The 13,785-nt window shown below is 48.8% G+C and overlaps 1 protein-coding gene across 4 annotated transcripts in view; it reads left to right on the forward strand.

Annotated features, from left to right (window-relative positions):
- Nucleotides 1-13,785, forward strand: part of LOC119964510 — a 210,188-nt gene that overhangs the window by 137,148 nt on the left and 59,255 nt on the right. For all 4 annotated transcript variants that reach the window (XM_038794087.1, XM_038794083.1, XM_038794086.1 and 1 more), the window contains 2 exons: nt 6,266-6,398; nt 13,541-13,599. In XM_038794087.1, the coding sequence (XP_038650015.1) occupies nt 6,266-6,398; nt 13,541-13,599 (192 nt within the window). The remainder of the gene's footprint in view (nt 1-6,265; nt 6,399-13,540; nt 13,600-13,785) is intronic.

Below are 13,785 nucleotides of genomic sequence, written 5' to 3' on the forward strand. Positions count from 1 at the left end.
CATCCTCAAGCAGACAACGCCAAAAAGGACTTTGGGCATTGGCTAGCCTGTTTCGAAGTGTACATCGGGTCTGCATCAGACACAATTCCAGAAACACAGAAGCTCCAGATCCTTTGCACGCGGCTGAGCTCAAATGTCTTTCCACTCGTCCAGGACGTGCCGACCTACGCAGAGGTCATGGCGCTGCTGAAGGAAAACTACGCTCAGCGGCTGAACACACTCTATGCCAGGCACCTCCTCTCCACACGGCGAGGAGGTGAGTCGGTGGAAGATTTCTGGCGCGTCCTTCTCGCCCTAGTTAGAGACTGTGACTGTGAGCCCATTTTGGAACACTCAAATTTGCTGATGAGAGACCATTTGTTACGGGCATAGGGTTTGACTACATCCGCCAGCGCCTCTTAGAAGGGACCACGCTCGATCTCGCGGCGACCAAAAAGCTAGCGCTCTCACTTACGGTCGCATCACGCAACATTCAGTCCGATGCCCCCGACCGCACGGCCCACCCCTCCTGTGCATCGTGGGCTCCGCAGATGGCCGCCCCATCGTGGACCCCAACAGCGATCACCCTCAGCCAGCCCCACGCCTATGTCGCATGGCAGCCAGCCAACCCCGGGGGGCCCAAATGCTACTTCTGTGGGCAGTCAAAACACCCCTGACAGCACTGCCCGGCACAGAGCGCCCTCTGCAAGGCCTGTGGCAAGAAGGGACATTTCGCTGCAGTGTGGCAGGCCTGCTCAATCACCGCTATTGTCCCGGCACACCCCACGTGCGGCCAGTGGGCACCGCCATCTTCCCCTCTTCGGACCACGTGCGACCAGTGGACGCCGCCATCTTGCTCAACTCGCAACACGTGTGGCCAGTGGGCGCCGCCATCTAGCCTCCCCCACGACATGTGCGGCTCGTGGGCGCCGCTATCTTGCCCGACTCGGGACCCCTGCCCGTCGGGCATCTCATCAGGCCGCTCATTGCCTGCAACCACTGACGACCAGCCTCATCTCGCCATGGTCTCGATTGACCAGTCTCGACCACACAATCTTGCGACCGCTTCAAATATGTGAAGGTCAACGCACATGAGATCTCCTGCCTGCTGGGCTCCGGGAGCACTGAGAGCTTCATTCACCCCGATACGGTAAGGCGCTGCTCCCTTGCGGTACACCCTGCCAACCAGAGAATCTCCCTGGCCTCCGGATCCCACTCCGTGGCGATCCAGGGGTACTGCATCTCCACTCTTACTGTCCAGGGTGTGGAGTTCAGCAGCTTCCGCCTCTCCAGTGCAATCACTGAGAGGCGACAGCCATGACATCGCCTTCCTCCTCTCCTCTCTGGCTTCTCTGAAACCCCACATATCATCACCAAAGGGTCCGGTCCACCTCCTCCTCCACTATCCTGGCTAAGACTGCGAACACTCCCGCCCAGAATCTTACCAATTTTTCGCAACCCCAAAACATACAGGCGCCGGAATGTGGCGACTAGGGGCTTTTCACAGTAACTTCATTGAAGCCTACTCGTGACAATAAGCGATTTTCATTTTCATTTCATTTCATTTCACATGTGCGCATGATTCATTGGCCCCCGCCCACACCTCTTACACTCATCTGCTACCCCTTGGAAGAACCCATTCATTTTCGCCCAAGGCACGGTAGCATTGTGGATAGCACAATCGCTTCACAGCTCCAGGGTCCCAGGTTCGATTCCGGCTTGGGTCACTGTCTGTGCGGAGTCTGCACATCCTCCCTGTGTGTGTGTGGGTTTCCTCCGGGTGCTCCGATTTCATCCCACAGTCCAAAGATGTGCAGGTTAGGTGGTTTGGCCATGCTAAATTGCCCTTAGTGTCCAAAATTGCCCTTAGTGTTGGGTGGGGTTACTGGAATTATGGGGAGAGGGTGGAGGTGTTAACCTTGGGTAGGGTGCTCTTTCCAGGAGACGGTGCAGACTTGATGGGCCGAATGGCCTCCTTCTGCACTGTAAATTCTATGAAATGTTACATTGTACAGGAGGAGGTCCCGTTTATCCAATGCTGTGCCTCACATCATACTCCCCAATTGATCTCCCCTTCCAACTCCCCTTCCCATTTCTCCTTGATCTTCACCACCTGCTTGCCTCCCTGCTCCCCCAGCCACTTATATATATCCCCAATTTTTCCCTCCCCTTCCACATCCGGAAGCAGAAGTCGCTCCAACATAGTGTATCCTGGCAACCGAGGGAATCCAGACCTAATCTGCAGATACCTGAATTCACTCCCCCTCGGCAGCTCCACCCTCTCCCTTAGCTCCTCCAGACTGGCAAACACTTCCTCCAAATACAGATCCCTCACCTTGACCAGCTTCAGTTCCCTCCACCTCCTGTGTGTAGTATTCATCCCCCCCGGGCTCAAACCCATGATTCTCGCAGAGCAGCGTTAACACCGACTTCCATTCCACCCTAAAATGCCTCGTCAACTGATTCCATATTTTCACCGTGGACTGCACCACCGGGCTCTTTGAATACCTACTTTGGTCATTGGCAATTGCCCTCAAACCAGACACCTGACAAGATTCCTCCTCCATTCTAACCCACTCTACCCCTTCACCTTACCACCATCGCCGCACCTTATTCACATTTGCCGCCCAATAATAATGAAGCAAGTTCAGCAATGTCAACCCCCCCCCCCCCCCCCCCCCCCCCGCGCCTCTGCCTATGTAGCAGGGTCCCCCGACCCTCGGCACCTTCCCCGCCCATATAAAGTCCGAAATGATCGTGTCCAATTTCCAAAAAAAGGCCTTTGATATAAAGATCAGGAGAGCCTGAAAAATAAACAAGAACTCCAGAAAATATAAATTTTCTTCCCTTGGACCCTCCCCACCAATGTCAACTTAAATTTGCCCACCGTCCCAGCTCATTCACCAGGAAAACCTCACTTTTCCCTCCAGTCGGTTTATACCCCGAGAATATCCCAAACCTCCCCAGCAGGCCCATAATTCTTCCCATACACCCCAGCGTATCTGAAACATACAGAAACAGGTCAACGGCATGGAACGGCACCCGGTGCTCTCTCTGTCCCCTCATAATCCCCCGCCACTCTGCCAATCCCCTGAGAGCCATCCCAATGGCTCTATGGCCGGCGCAAACAATAACACCGACAGGGGGCACCTGTGCCTCGTACCCCTGTGTAAGTTAAAGCTCCATGAACTCATATTATTTGTCCTCACACTAGCCTTTGCCGCCACTTACAGCAACCGCACCCATGCCACAAATCTCGGCCCAAACCCAAAGCTTCCCAAAATCTTGAATAAATACCGCCACTCCACCCAATCAAATGCCTTCTCCGCATCCGTGGACACTACCACCTCCGGTACCAGAGCCCCCAACGGATTCATCACTACTTCAACAGCCGTCTTATATTACTGCCTGACCTTCACAAAGCCTGTTTGATCTTCTGCAACCACTCCTGGGACACAATCCCTGCCAACAACTTAGTCAATACTTTCACATCCGTGTTCAATAGTGAAATGGGCCTATATGACCCACATGCCACCGGTCCTTCCCCTTTTTCAGGATTAGTGTGATTACTGCCTGCGCCATCTCTCTGGGAACTCCCCCTTCTCCAGTGCTTCATTAAACACCCCCAACAGATGTGGTGCCAGGCCCGTCGCAAATTCCTTATAAAATTCCGCTGTACCCATCTGGCACTGGGACCTTCCCCGACCTCCCCTGATACTATCCAGCAGCTCCCTCTGACCCAGAGGCTCCTCCAACGCCTGCCTCTTTGTTCCTCCACCTGGGGATATTTCAGCTCGTCCCAAAACCGCCCCATATCCCCCTCCTCTCCCTCCAGATCCGCCTCGTACAGTCCCTGGTAGTATTCCCCAAATGCCTCGCTTATCTTCCCCTGTTCCGACACCACCCCTCCAGCCCCAGTCCGTTTCTGCAATATTTCTCTGGACGCGGCTTGCCTCCGTAGCTGGTGCGCCAGCATGCGGCTCGCCTTCTCCCCATACACATATTGCACCCCTCTTGCCCTTCGCAGTTGTCCCAACGCCCTCCCCCTTGTCAGCCTGTCAAACTGCCCCTGCAACTTTTCTCTAATTCTTTCATGTGATGTGGGCATTGTGGCAAGGCCAGCATTTGTTGCCCATCCCTAATTACCCTTGAGATCCATTAAGAGTCAACCACATTTCTGCGGGTCTGGAGCCAGATCAGGTAAGAATGGTAGATTTCCTTCCTTAATGGACATTAGAATACCAGATGGGTCTTTGCAACAAAATCTATGATTGTTTCATAGCCACCATTGCTGAGACCAGCTTCGAATTCCAGATTTTTAAAAATCGAATTAAATTTAAATTCGACCAGCTGCTATAGTGGGATTTGAACCTGTGTGCCCAGAACATTAGGCCTCTGTGTTACTAGGTCTAGTGGCATTACCAGTGTGCCACCAATAGTAACTGTAACAAACGTTCTGCCACTGAGTCAAATTGTCTCTTATAGTTGACATATTTGCCAGAGTTTTGTCAACCAGCACGCTGTTCCCAAAGCAGTGCATATCGTTTACACTCTTTTCCCATTTCAAATGCGATTACAATTGAAATTCAAAGCGGTGCCAAACACTGAATCAAGAAGCCTCTGCAATGCAGTCTTCTGCTTTCCCCAGCCATTTCTCATGATTGCTTCTTGTCCTTTCCAAAGGTGCAGATAATAATCTTTATTAGTGTCGCAAGTAGGCTTACATTAACACTGCAATTAAGTTACTGTGAAAAGCCCCTAGTCACTACACTTTGGCGCCTGTTCGGGTACACAGAGGGAGAATTCAGAATGTCCAATTCACCTCACAAGCATGTCTTTTGGGGCTTGTGGGAGGAAACTGGAGCACCCGGAGGAAACCCACTCAGACGCGGGGAGAGCCAGCAGGCTCCGCACAGACAGTGACCCAAGCCGGGAATCGAACCCGGGTCCCTGCCACTGTGAAGCAGCAGTGCTAACAAGGTGCTAGACCTGCTCCATTACAGGTCCAAGCGCAGCCACAGCAGAATTCAGAGCAAGCACTGTCACACCTAAGCACACCCTCCAGCAGCACGATACAGTCAGTGGCCCCAATGGCACAAGGATGGCTGGTGCCCCCCCCCCCCCCCCCCCCCCCCAAGCCCTTCAGAATGCCAGACAGGGGCTGAGGCTGTCACCAAGGAGGATAAATGTGCCACTCCTAATGTGGTGCCATCATCATCCTCGGTCTCCTCCTTTTTCCATTATGTAAATACTTGAAACCAGAGGTGTGAGCCTCCTTTAGTTAATGGCAGGGACAAGGAAAGAGGTGTGAAGTGGTGAAGGAGAGTAAGGCTATGTCAGCAGTTTTGGTGAAATCATTCTCCATTGGTGGTAAGAGGTAAAATGTTGCAGGCCGCACCTTCACATAAAGTGTTAACACAGGCAGGTCAAGGTGAGAGCCATACCATTCGGTCCCCCTGGGCCTGAGGGTGTAATTTGAGGCACTCCAGGATCAGATGATCCCTGATGTTAATGGCACCATGGCGAGACCCTCAAACCTTGTGTTGTGTCCGACCATGTCCCTAAACAGCATCCCCCCCCCCTCCCCCCCATGCTCTGCATCATCTTCCTCTTCTCACACCTCCTCTGCCAACTCCTGCTTCTCCTCTTCGATGACTTGTGTCCTTTCAGGGCCTCATCCTCTTCAAGCTCGACACATCTCTGGAGCGCTATGTTGTGAAGAGTGTAGCTGGTCGCAAAACTGAATGAGACCATCGAAAGAGTGCTGCAAGACAATTCAAATCCACCCTTTCCATTCTTTAACATCATACCTTAGGTTATGATGTTGCCGGAGTACTCCTATCCTCCTTCACTAACGTCACAATTGCAATAGTGGAAATGGGTGACCCAGATCTTTCTTTCTGATGAACTGCCTCTGCCCCACACCACCCACCACCCCCCCCCTAGATTTTTATGACAATCAGGAAATAATTGGACATTTCACATGAATCTACTATAATTATTGAGGTTTAATTATTGAGGAAAGGGGTCATTTGAAGGATTTAGTACAGTTCCATATGTGTGTACAATTCAATAGTTTAGCCAGTGAGTCACTGAACCGTGTATTGATGATCATATGACCTTACAAAGTGAAAGTTATGAACGTATTTGCCCAAAAATACAAGATTGACTATGCTTCAAGAGTAACAACAGCTGAAGAATGTGAAACATCCTATATAAGTGCAGACTATTATTTTTTCTGTGAATTTGACAAGAGTTTTAATTATGGAATCTTTTACTAAAACAGCTGACAACAGTTCTCCACCCAACCTTCAAGGAATTAACACTGACGACAGACATTGCATCTACATGGACCTGCGACAGTTAGAGTGGGATGAAACTCATGGCTATTGGAAACCACAAATTGCAATCGGAAACAAGTAAATCTAACCAACACTTTTAAAAAATAATGTTTTGCAATGTAATACATTATTAATTTCTTCTTTATCTCTCCTCTTCTGCTTCTTTTCTTTTTCTATTTCTTTCTTTTCAGGTGAACAAAAGAGGGGGGAAAGATGTCAAGAGCGGCATCATTCCTTCCAATCCCCTTTTCCCCTCCCTTTGGTCATGACCCCTACTCTCCCCTTCCTACCGTATTCTCATTACCACCACTCACCCTACTTGCTCTCATGACTATTCCGCTTTGATCCATATTAATGAATACTCTTCTCCATCTCTCTCACTGCTGCCATCCACCTCACATTTTAGACATTCCTTAGTCTGCTGCCCCCTCACTATTACTGTCAACTTGTTGACTTTGTCTTTCAAGAGGAATTAGATGCTTTACAAATTCAATTTGAAATTCAATTTAGTCAAAATTCCTTTTGACGAAGGAACAGTGAAAATACAGATGATTGAAAACATCTATCTGCCCATCACCATATATTTCTGTCCCTTTTTCCCCTCTTTTCTCTGAAATAACAAAACACTTAAGATAAAACTTACCTGAAGAAACCTTAGCCAAATTTGTTCTCTAGCTTGGGTTCAAATAACTTTGAAAAACAAATGAGCATAATTATGAAAATGTCAGACTTTGATCCCAACCCCTTCTCTATCTATGTACTGCCCATAGTGGCCTTAACCGCATGTTCAACTTCCACACTTGTCGAGATGATACTGTAGTGGTGCATGCTGCAGACTTCTTGAGAAATACAACAGTTTATTGATAAGAAAAACTGTACAGTGCCCAGCAGCCTCACGGCTGTCCTAGAACAGACCACCGCTGCCCGAGAATACCCCACCAGCTGCCCCAGTCCCTACATGTCTTCTACATATCTTCTGCCTAAGAGAGGACTCCACCCCCTGAAGCGATTAGTCACTCTCATTCTCAATTGGTTCCCCCAGGCCAGGTAACCCTCTTCTGCTATATTGCCCTTAAAGGGACAATCACTACAATCACCAAATCCCTCTTCCTTTACCTCCTTAACCGCTCAGTCCTCAACTCTGACCAAACATTATACACATGTGTTGGACAATTTTAAATTGAGTCTTTGAGGGGGTTTTCTGTTTTTAATAGAGCAGTGTAATTCTGTAGTCTGAGATACTTCCACAGGATCGACATTAACAGAAACTGCAAATAATAGGTACCCGTTCTCGCAGAGGCAATTTATTACTGCTTGCTTCCATGGAGACATGGATTATGTCTATAACAAGTTGACTGGTACTTTGGTGATGCCAACCCTACTGCTGGAGCATCTCTCTACTCCTCAAGTCCACACGTTTACGAATGATCCGTCCCTCCAAGTCTACTGAGTACGACAGGAGTCTGATCTCAGAGACAATCGGCTGGATTCTCCATTCCTGAGACTAAGGGCTGGATTCTGCCGCCCCGCCTGCCGCAAGAATGCCACGGGTGAGCCGCATACAATGGAAAAGTCCAGTGACATCAGGTGGGATTCTCCGGTCACCGTGTGACACGGGCGGAGAATCCCGCCCCAAGTGTTGATACTGGGGCAGGATTCATGGACTTCCACTTCAGCAAAACTGGCGCCACACCTGGATCGAGTCAGTGACTATTGAGGGGCTAGTACCAAGGGGAGGTGGAAAACAATTGATTCTAATGAGAAATGGTGCGGGATTAGCTGGTTTTGCGGTTGACACTGAGGAGGCTGACAAGCTGCAGCCGAATGTACACACTGCTCTCCCCACACACACCATTCCAGCCAACAAGGTGGCAGCGGGGAGAATGATGCCAAGGTTCACTGATGCCGAGCGCGTGACCTTCCTGGATGCAGTGGAGGAGAGGGAGGCCACCCTGTACCCCTGCTCAGGAAGGAAGCTGGCAGCCACCGCCATTCGCCATGACTGGGCGCAGGTGGCAGAATCAGTCAGCGCCACCAGCAACACTGACGAACCGGCCAGCAGTGCCGGAAGAAACTGCACAACCTCCTCAGGGTAGCCAGGGTGAGTAGACAACACTGTGTCCCTGGCACTAACCCCGTCCCCCACATCCATAACCTGACCGCCCCCCCCCCCCCCCCCCCCACCCGGAGGGTGTCTGAACCCCCACCCTGCATCATTTTCCGGGACCCATAATGGCCGCCACGGCCGCCTGCCTTGGCCACTGAGGCCACAGGTTGCTCAACCCCTGGACTGCATGCGTCAGTTGGAATGTCTAACACTGTCATTTTCTGCTCCCCCCCTTCCCCCCCAGAAGAAGGCCATCCATAACCGCCGGGAGTGGGAGTAAACAGGAGGGTGATAGCCGGACCTGCGGCTGCTGACCGTGGCTGAGCAGAGGGCCCTGGGCGTGGTCAGTGACCCAGAGGAAGGGGAAGTTGCCAAGTTGGAGATTGGCCGTGGGCGAGGAAGTGAGACCCCGCTGACTTGTGGTTCCCCAGGCCATGAGTGTCAACCCCCTCCCCAACACCACTCCCACACCACCCTCACCCTCACCCTGACCCCTACACCACCCTTACTCTAACCCTCACTCCCACACCACCCCCACCCTCACTCCACACCCTCTTCCCCATCCTCACCCCCACACCACCCTCACCCTCACCCCCTCCCTTACTCCCACACCACCCTCACCCCCACCACCCACACACCCTCCGGCCCACGTTCTAATCATTACATTTAGTGGTGATCACCTGAGAGTTTCTAAGCTCCACTCCCCAAAACGTGCTTTAAAATCTTCTCTCAAAATAATTGCAATATCCAGACCAGTTTTTCCAAATTATCCTTTTAAGAAAAGCTTCCTTCCCCACTTTGAACAGTGAATCCAGTCCAGGAGTTTACACCAAGCTCTTTACGATTTCTTTGTCTTGGCTGCTGTGCAAACTACAATTGCTTTAATTGTTGATTCCCAGACTATATTAAAATGGCATCAGGTGTTTGATCTGGTTACTGTAATTGTCTCTTTAACTCAGAACAATTTATTTATACTTCCTTGCATTCTTCTGAAAAATGCCTTGGTCTCTGTTCGCTTAACTCCAGCTGTTATAAATATTCTTTCTGTCCCAGTTCCCTGATTATCTGTACTGTAACTTGTACTTTAGGAAATCTACTTCTTTGCACCTCCCATCCTGCCCAGTTTTTCTTTTGCCAGAGTTGAGAGATGATCACTCCCCAAGGCTCTGTCTCCAGCTGCAATCAAATTAAAACTTAAAAGCTTCTCTACCTTACAAGGCACCAATTTCTAAGCAATGCCCACATACCTCTGTTGGCCTATTTATTCTTCATGCCTTCGCCCTCTCTAAGCACAACAGAAACACAGTTGGAACTTAACAAACCTTCACACATACAAACACCTTTGTCCAGGATGAATCTAAATATAGGTTTTACCTTTCGAGGAACAAAAACATTATACTAAGCACATTTAAAACTATACCTTATTTCTAATGCCTGCCAATACAGATCTAATTCCCTTAAATATACCTTGTTTTCCTAACAGTAGCTTAAGATGTACTTTGCAAGCCTCATTAATATTAAAATCTGTGTGCATTTGTTAAGCTAAGGGGGTGTAAATGGGCATTGTATCTTTTCTCGTGTTTATTAAAAAATGTTTTTCTTGTCGTTGAAACTAATTAGCAGTCCTGTGACTCTGTTCCTCTACATTTTATAAAATAAAATTAAACGTTACAGTCTTTTACACCAGGGTTCTATTCTGGAGTCATCCCGTCCCATTGTAACATCAACTGAGCTCATGACGCAGGAATTCCTCCTCTGCGGCATTGTTACTAATTTGATTTGCCCAGTGTGTATGCAGATTAAAGTCACCCACAATTACAGATGTTCCTATATGACATGTGTCTCTAAGTTCCTGTTTAATGCCATCTCCAACAGCACCACTACCGTTTGGGGGTCTTTATAAAATCCCCATTAACATTTTTTGCCCCTTGGTGTTTCTTAGCTCTACCCATACAGATTTCACATCGTCAGAGCTAATATCCTTCCTCACTATTGTGATAATTTCCTCTTTAATGAGCAATGCAGCCCTACTGTCCTTTCCTTTGTATCTGTGCTTCCTAAATACTGAATACACCTGGATGTTCAATTCCCAGCCCTGGTCAGCTTGGAGTTACGTCTCTATAATCCCCACTATACCATACCCATTTGCATCTATTTGCACGGTTAATTCATCCACATTATTGTGAATGCTCTGTGCATTAAGGTACAAAACCTTAAGGCTTGTCTTTGTAACACTGCAGCCCTTTTGATTCTGGCACTTGATTTCCCCGCCTATCATTTTTCTTATTCCCTTTTCTGTCTTTTGTTCTCATCCTTATTTCCCCCTCCTCTGACCCTCTGCATAGGTTCCCATCCCCCTGTCATTTTAGTTTAAACCTAAGAGTTACTTCCTAACTCCCTATATTCTGCTTTTGGGACTGTATCCCTTTTTTTTTGACCCATGTCATTAGTACCAATGTGTACATGACCGCTGGCTGTTCACTCTCCCTCTACAGAATGTCCTGTAGTCACTCTGAGACATCCTTGACCCTAGCACCAGGGAGGCAACGTACCATCTTGCAGTCTCGATTGTGGCCACAGGAATGCCTGACTATTCCCCTTACAATTTAATCCCGATAGCTATTGTGTTCCGACACTTTTTACTCCACCTCTCTGCAACAGAGCCAGCCATTGGACAATGCATTTGGCTGCTGATTTTCCATGAAAGGCCATTTCGCTCAACAATGTCCAAAGCGGTGTATCTGTTTTGCAGCGGAATGGCTACAGGAGATTCCTGCACTGCCTGCCTGGTCCTCTTGCCCTGGCTGTGGAGTGTCTCCAGCCACCGTTTCAGCTACGAAGCCCAGGCTTCCAGGAGGTGGAGCTGAACACATACTGGCCTCAGGTACTGGAAATGTTCTGGCTTCCCACATAGAGCAGGAGGAGGACACCACTGTTTTGAGCTCTCCTGCCGTGACTTACTCCTTTAAATTAAACTTTGTGGAAAATATTTAAGATCAATTAATATTAATTCCTAAAGGGCCCTTCTTTCCTGGTGCTCGTTACTACTGAATATAGCCCTTACAATCTATAAACAACAAAATATAGACTGTACAAACTATAAACAATAAAAGTAGTAAATAGGTGCAGAGCTGGGTCAGAGGGGTTGATTCCCAGTGGGTCAGAATGGAGGAGAGTTTGTGCAGGGGGTTGGGATTGAAAGCACTAGCACCAGCGCTGCTCCCGATGGCCCCGGGAAAATACTCAGGGAGTCCGCTAATAATAGCTTCATTGAGAATTTGGTGGCAGTTTCGGCAACACGTCAGGTTGGGGGCAGGGTCAAGGGAAATGCCGATTCGGGGAAACCACAGATTTGAGCCAGGGAAGTGGGATGGAAATTTTCGGAAATGGGAGAAGGGGATTAAGACACTAAAAGAAGGGCAGCATAGTGGCGCAGTGGGTTAGCCCTGCTGCCTCACGGCGCCGAGGTCCCAGGTTCGATCCTGGCTCTGGCTCACTGTCCGTGTGGAGTTTGCACATTCTCCCCGTGTTTGCGTGGGTTTCGCCCACACAACCCAAAGATGTGCAGTCTAGGTGGATTGGCCACTCTAAACTGACCCTTAATTGGAAAAAAAATGAATTGGGTACACTAAATTTAAAAAAAGACACTAAAAGATTTGTTTCTTGGTGGTCGGTTTGCAGGATTTAAGGATCTGGGAGCGAAGTATGGTCTGGAACAGGGGGAAATGTTTACATACATGCAGGTTCGAGGTTTTGCCAGGAAGGAGATACAGAGCTTGCAGGTGGAGACGGCCTCCACATTGCTGGAGGAGGTGCTGACGACGGGGACTGACGAAGGGGGTAGTGTGGACGGTTTACGGGGCTATTTTGAAAGAGGAGAAAGCACCACTGGAAGGGGTCGAAGCAAAGTGGGAGGAAGAGTTGGGAGAGGGTATGGAGGAGGGGTTCTGGTGTGAGGTGCTCTGGAGAATGAACGCCTCCACCTCGTGCGCGAGATTGGGGCTGATACAGCTGAAGGTGGTATGCAGAGCACACCTCACAATGGCGAAAATGAGCCAGCTCTTTGAGGGGTTAGAAGATGTGTGTGAACGTTTTGTGGGGGGCCCCGCAAATCATGTTCATATGTTTTGGTCCTGTCCAAAGCTGGAGGATTACTGGAAGGAGGTTTTTAGGGTAATTTCTAAAGTGGTGCACGTGAAACTGGACCTGGACCCTCAGGAGGCCATATTCGGGGTGCCCGACCAGCCGGGGTTGGAAACGGGGGCGGAGGCAGATGTTGTAGCCTTCGCCTCGTTGATTGCTCCAAAGGTGGATCCTGATGGGATGGAGAGCAACCTCTCCACCCTGTGCCCTGGCGTGGCGGGGGGACCTGTTGGAATTCTTGACTCTTGAGAATGTTAAGTTTGAACTGAGGGGACGGATGGAGGCGTTCTACAATTCATGGGCGTTATTCATTATGCACTTTCAAGAACTGGATAACATCAAACATTAGTTGGGAAGGATGGGGGAGGGGGACTGTACGTGTTAACGGTGACTATGGGTGATTACTGATTCTTTTTTGTTATTTGTTTTTGTTAGCATGCGGGCTAATGTTTGAGGTTTGGTGGGAGCATGGGATCGTTGTTATTGATATGAGGATTGACATTATATTCGTTACTGCTTATTGTTTATTGTTGGGTGGGTGCAAATTTGGGAGAAAATGTGAAAAAGGAGAATTAAAATATTTTAACAAAAAAATAAAAGTAGTAAATTATACTTACCTGCCCATATTCACCTAAACAGCTGCTTTTATTTGCCTGCGCCACTTTTGAATCCTGATGTCACCCTAAGAGTCTCACCTACTTTGCCTTAATCACCTTCAGAGATACCATATCCTCCCCCATAAATTTCCAAGATGACCCCCTTCAGCCCCATCACCGACAGCATCCCTTCCAACAACGAGGAGGGTGGAAATGTCAGAAAAACCTTTTTCATGACATCCCGCACCTGCATATACCCGAAAACCTCCCCCTGTGGGATCCTAAACTTCTCCTCCAAACTCGATAACCGATGCGCAGGTTTTATTGATTGAAATATTGAGTTCTAATGATGATGTTGGCACTTCTTTATGCAGGTTCACTTCATGGGTACCTGGGGAAGAAGTCAATGATGACTTGAAAACCACATATGAAGGTATTAACGTATTAGCGAACCTCAGTAACATTTCTGCATCAATTACAAAAATAGAACAAGATTACTTTGTTTCCATTATTCAGACAATATGGAAAGGAATAGTTGCCTGGTTCTACTCGCATATTCACCATTATTATTTTCAGTGAATGATACGCACAGGGCTTCATAGCAAAGTTGTCACTACTG

Source organism: Scyliorhinus canicula, chromosome 4 (assembly GCF_902713615.1).
Source record: "Scyliorhinus canicula chromosome 4, sScyCan1.1, whole genome shotgun sequence".
Lineage (NCBI taxonomy): Eukaryota > Metazoa > Chordata > Chondrichthyes > Carcharhiniformes > Scyliorhinidae > Scyliorhinus > Scyliorhinus canicula.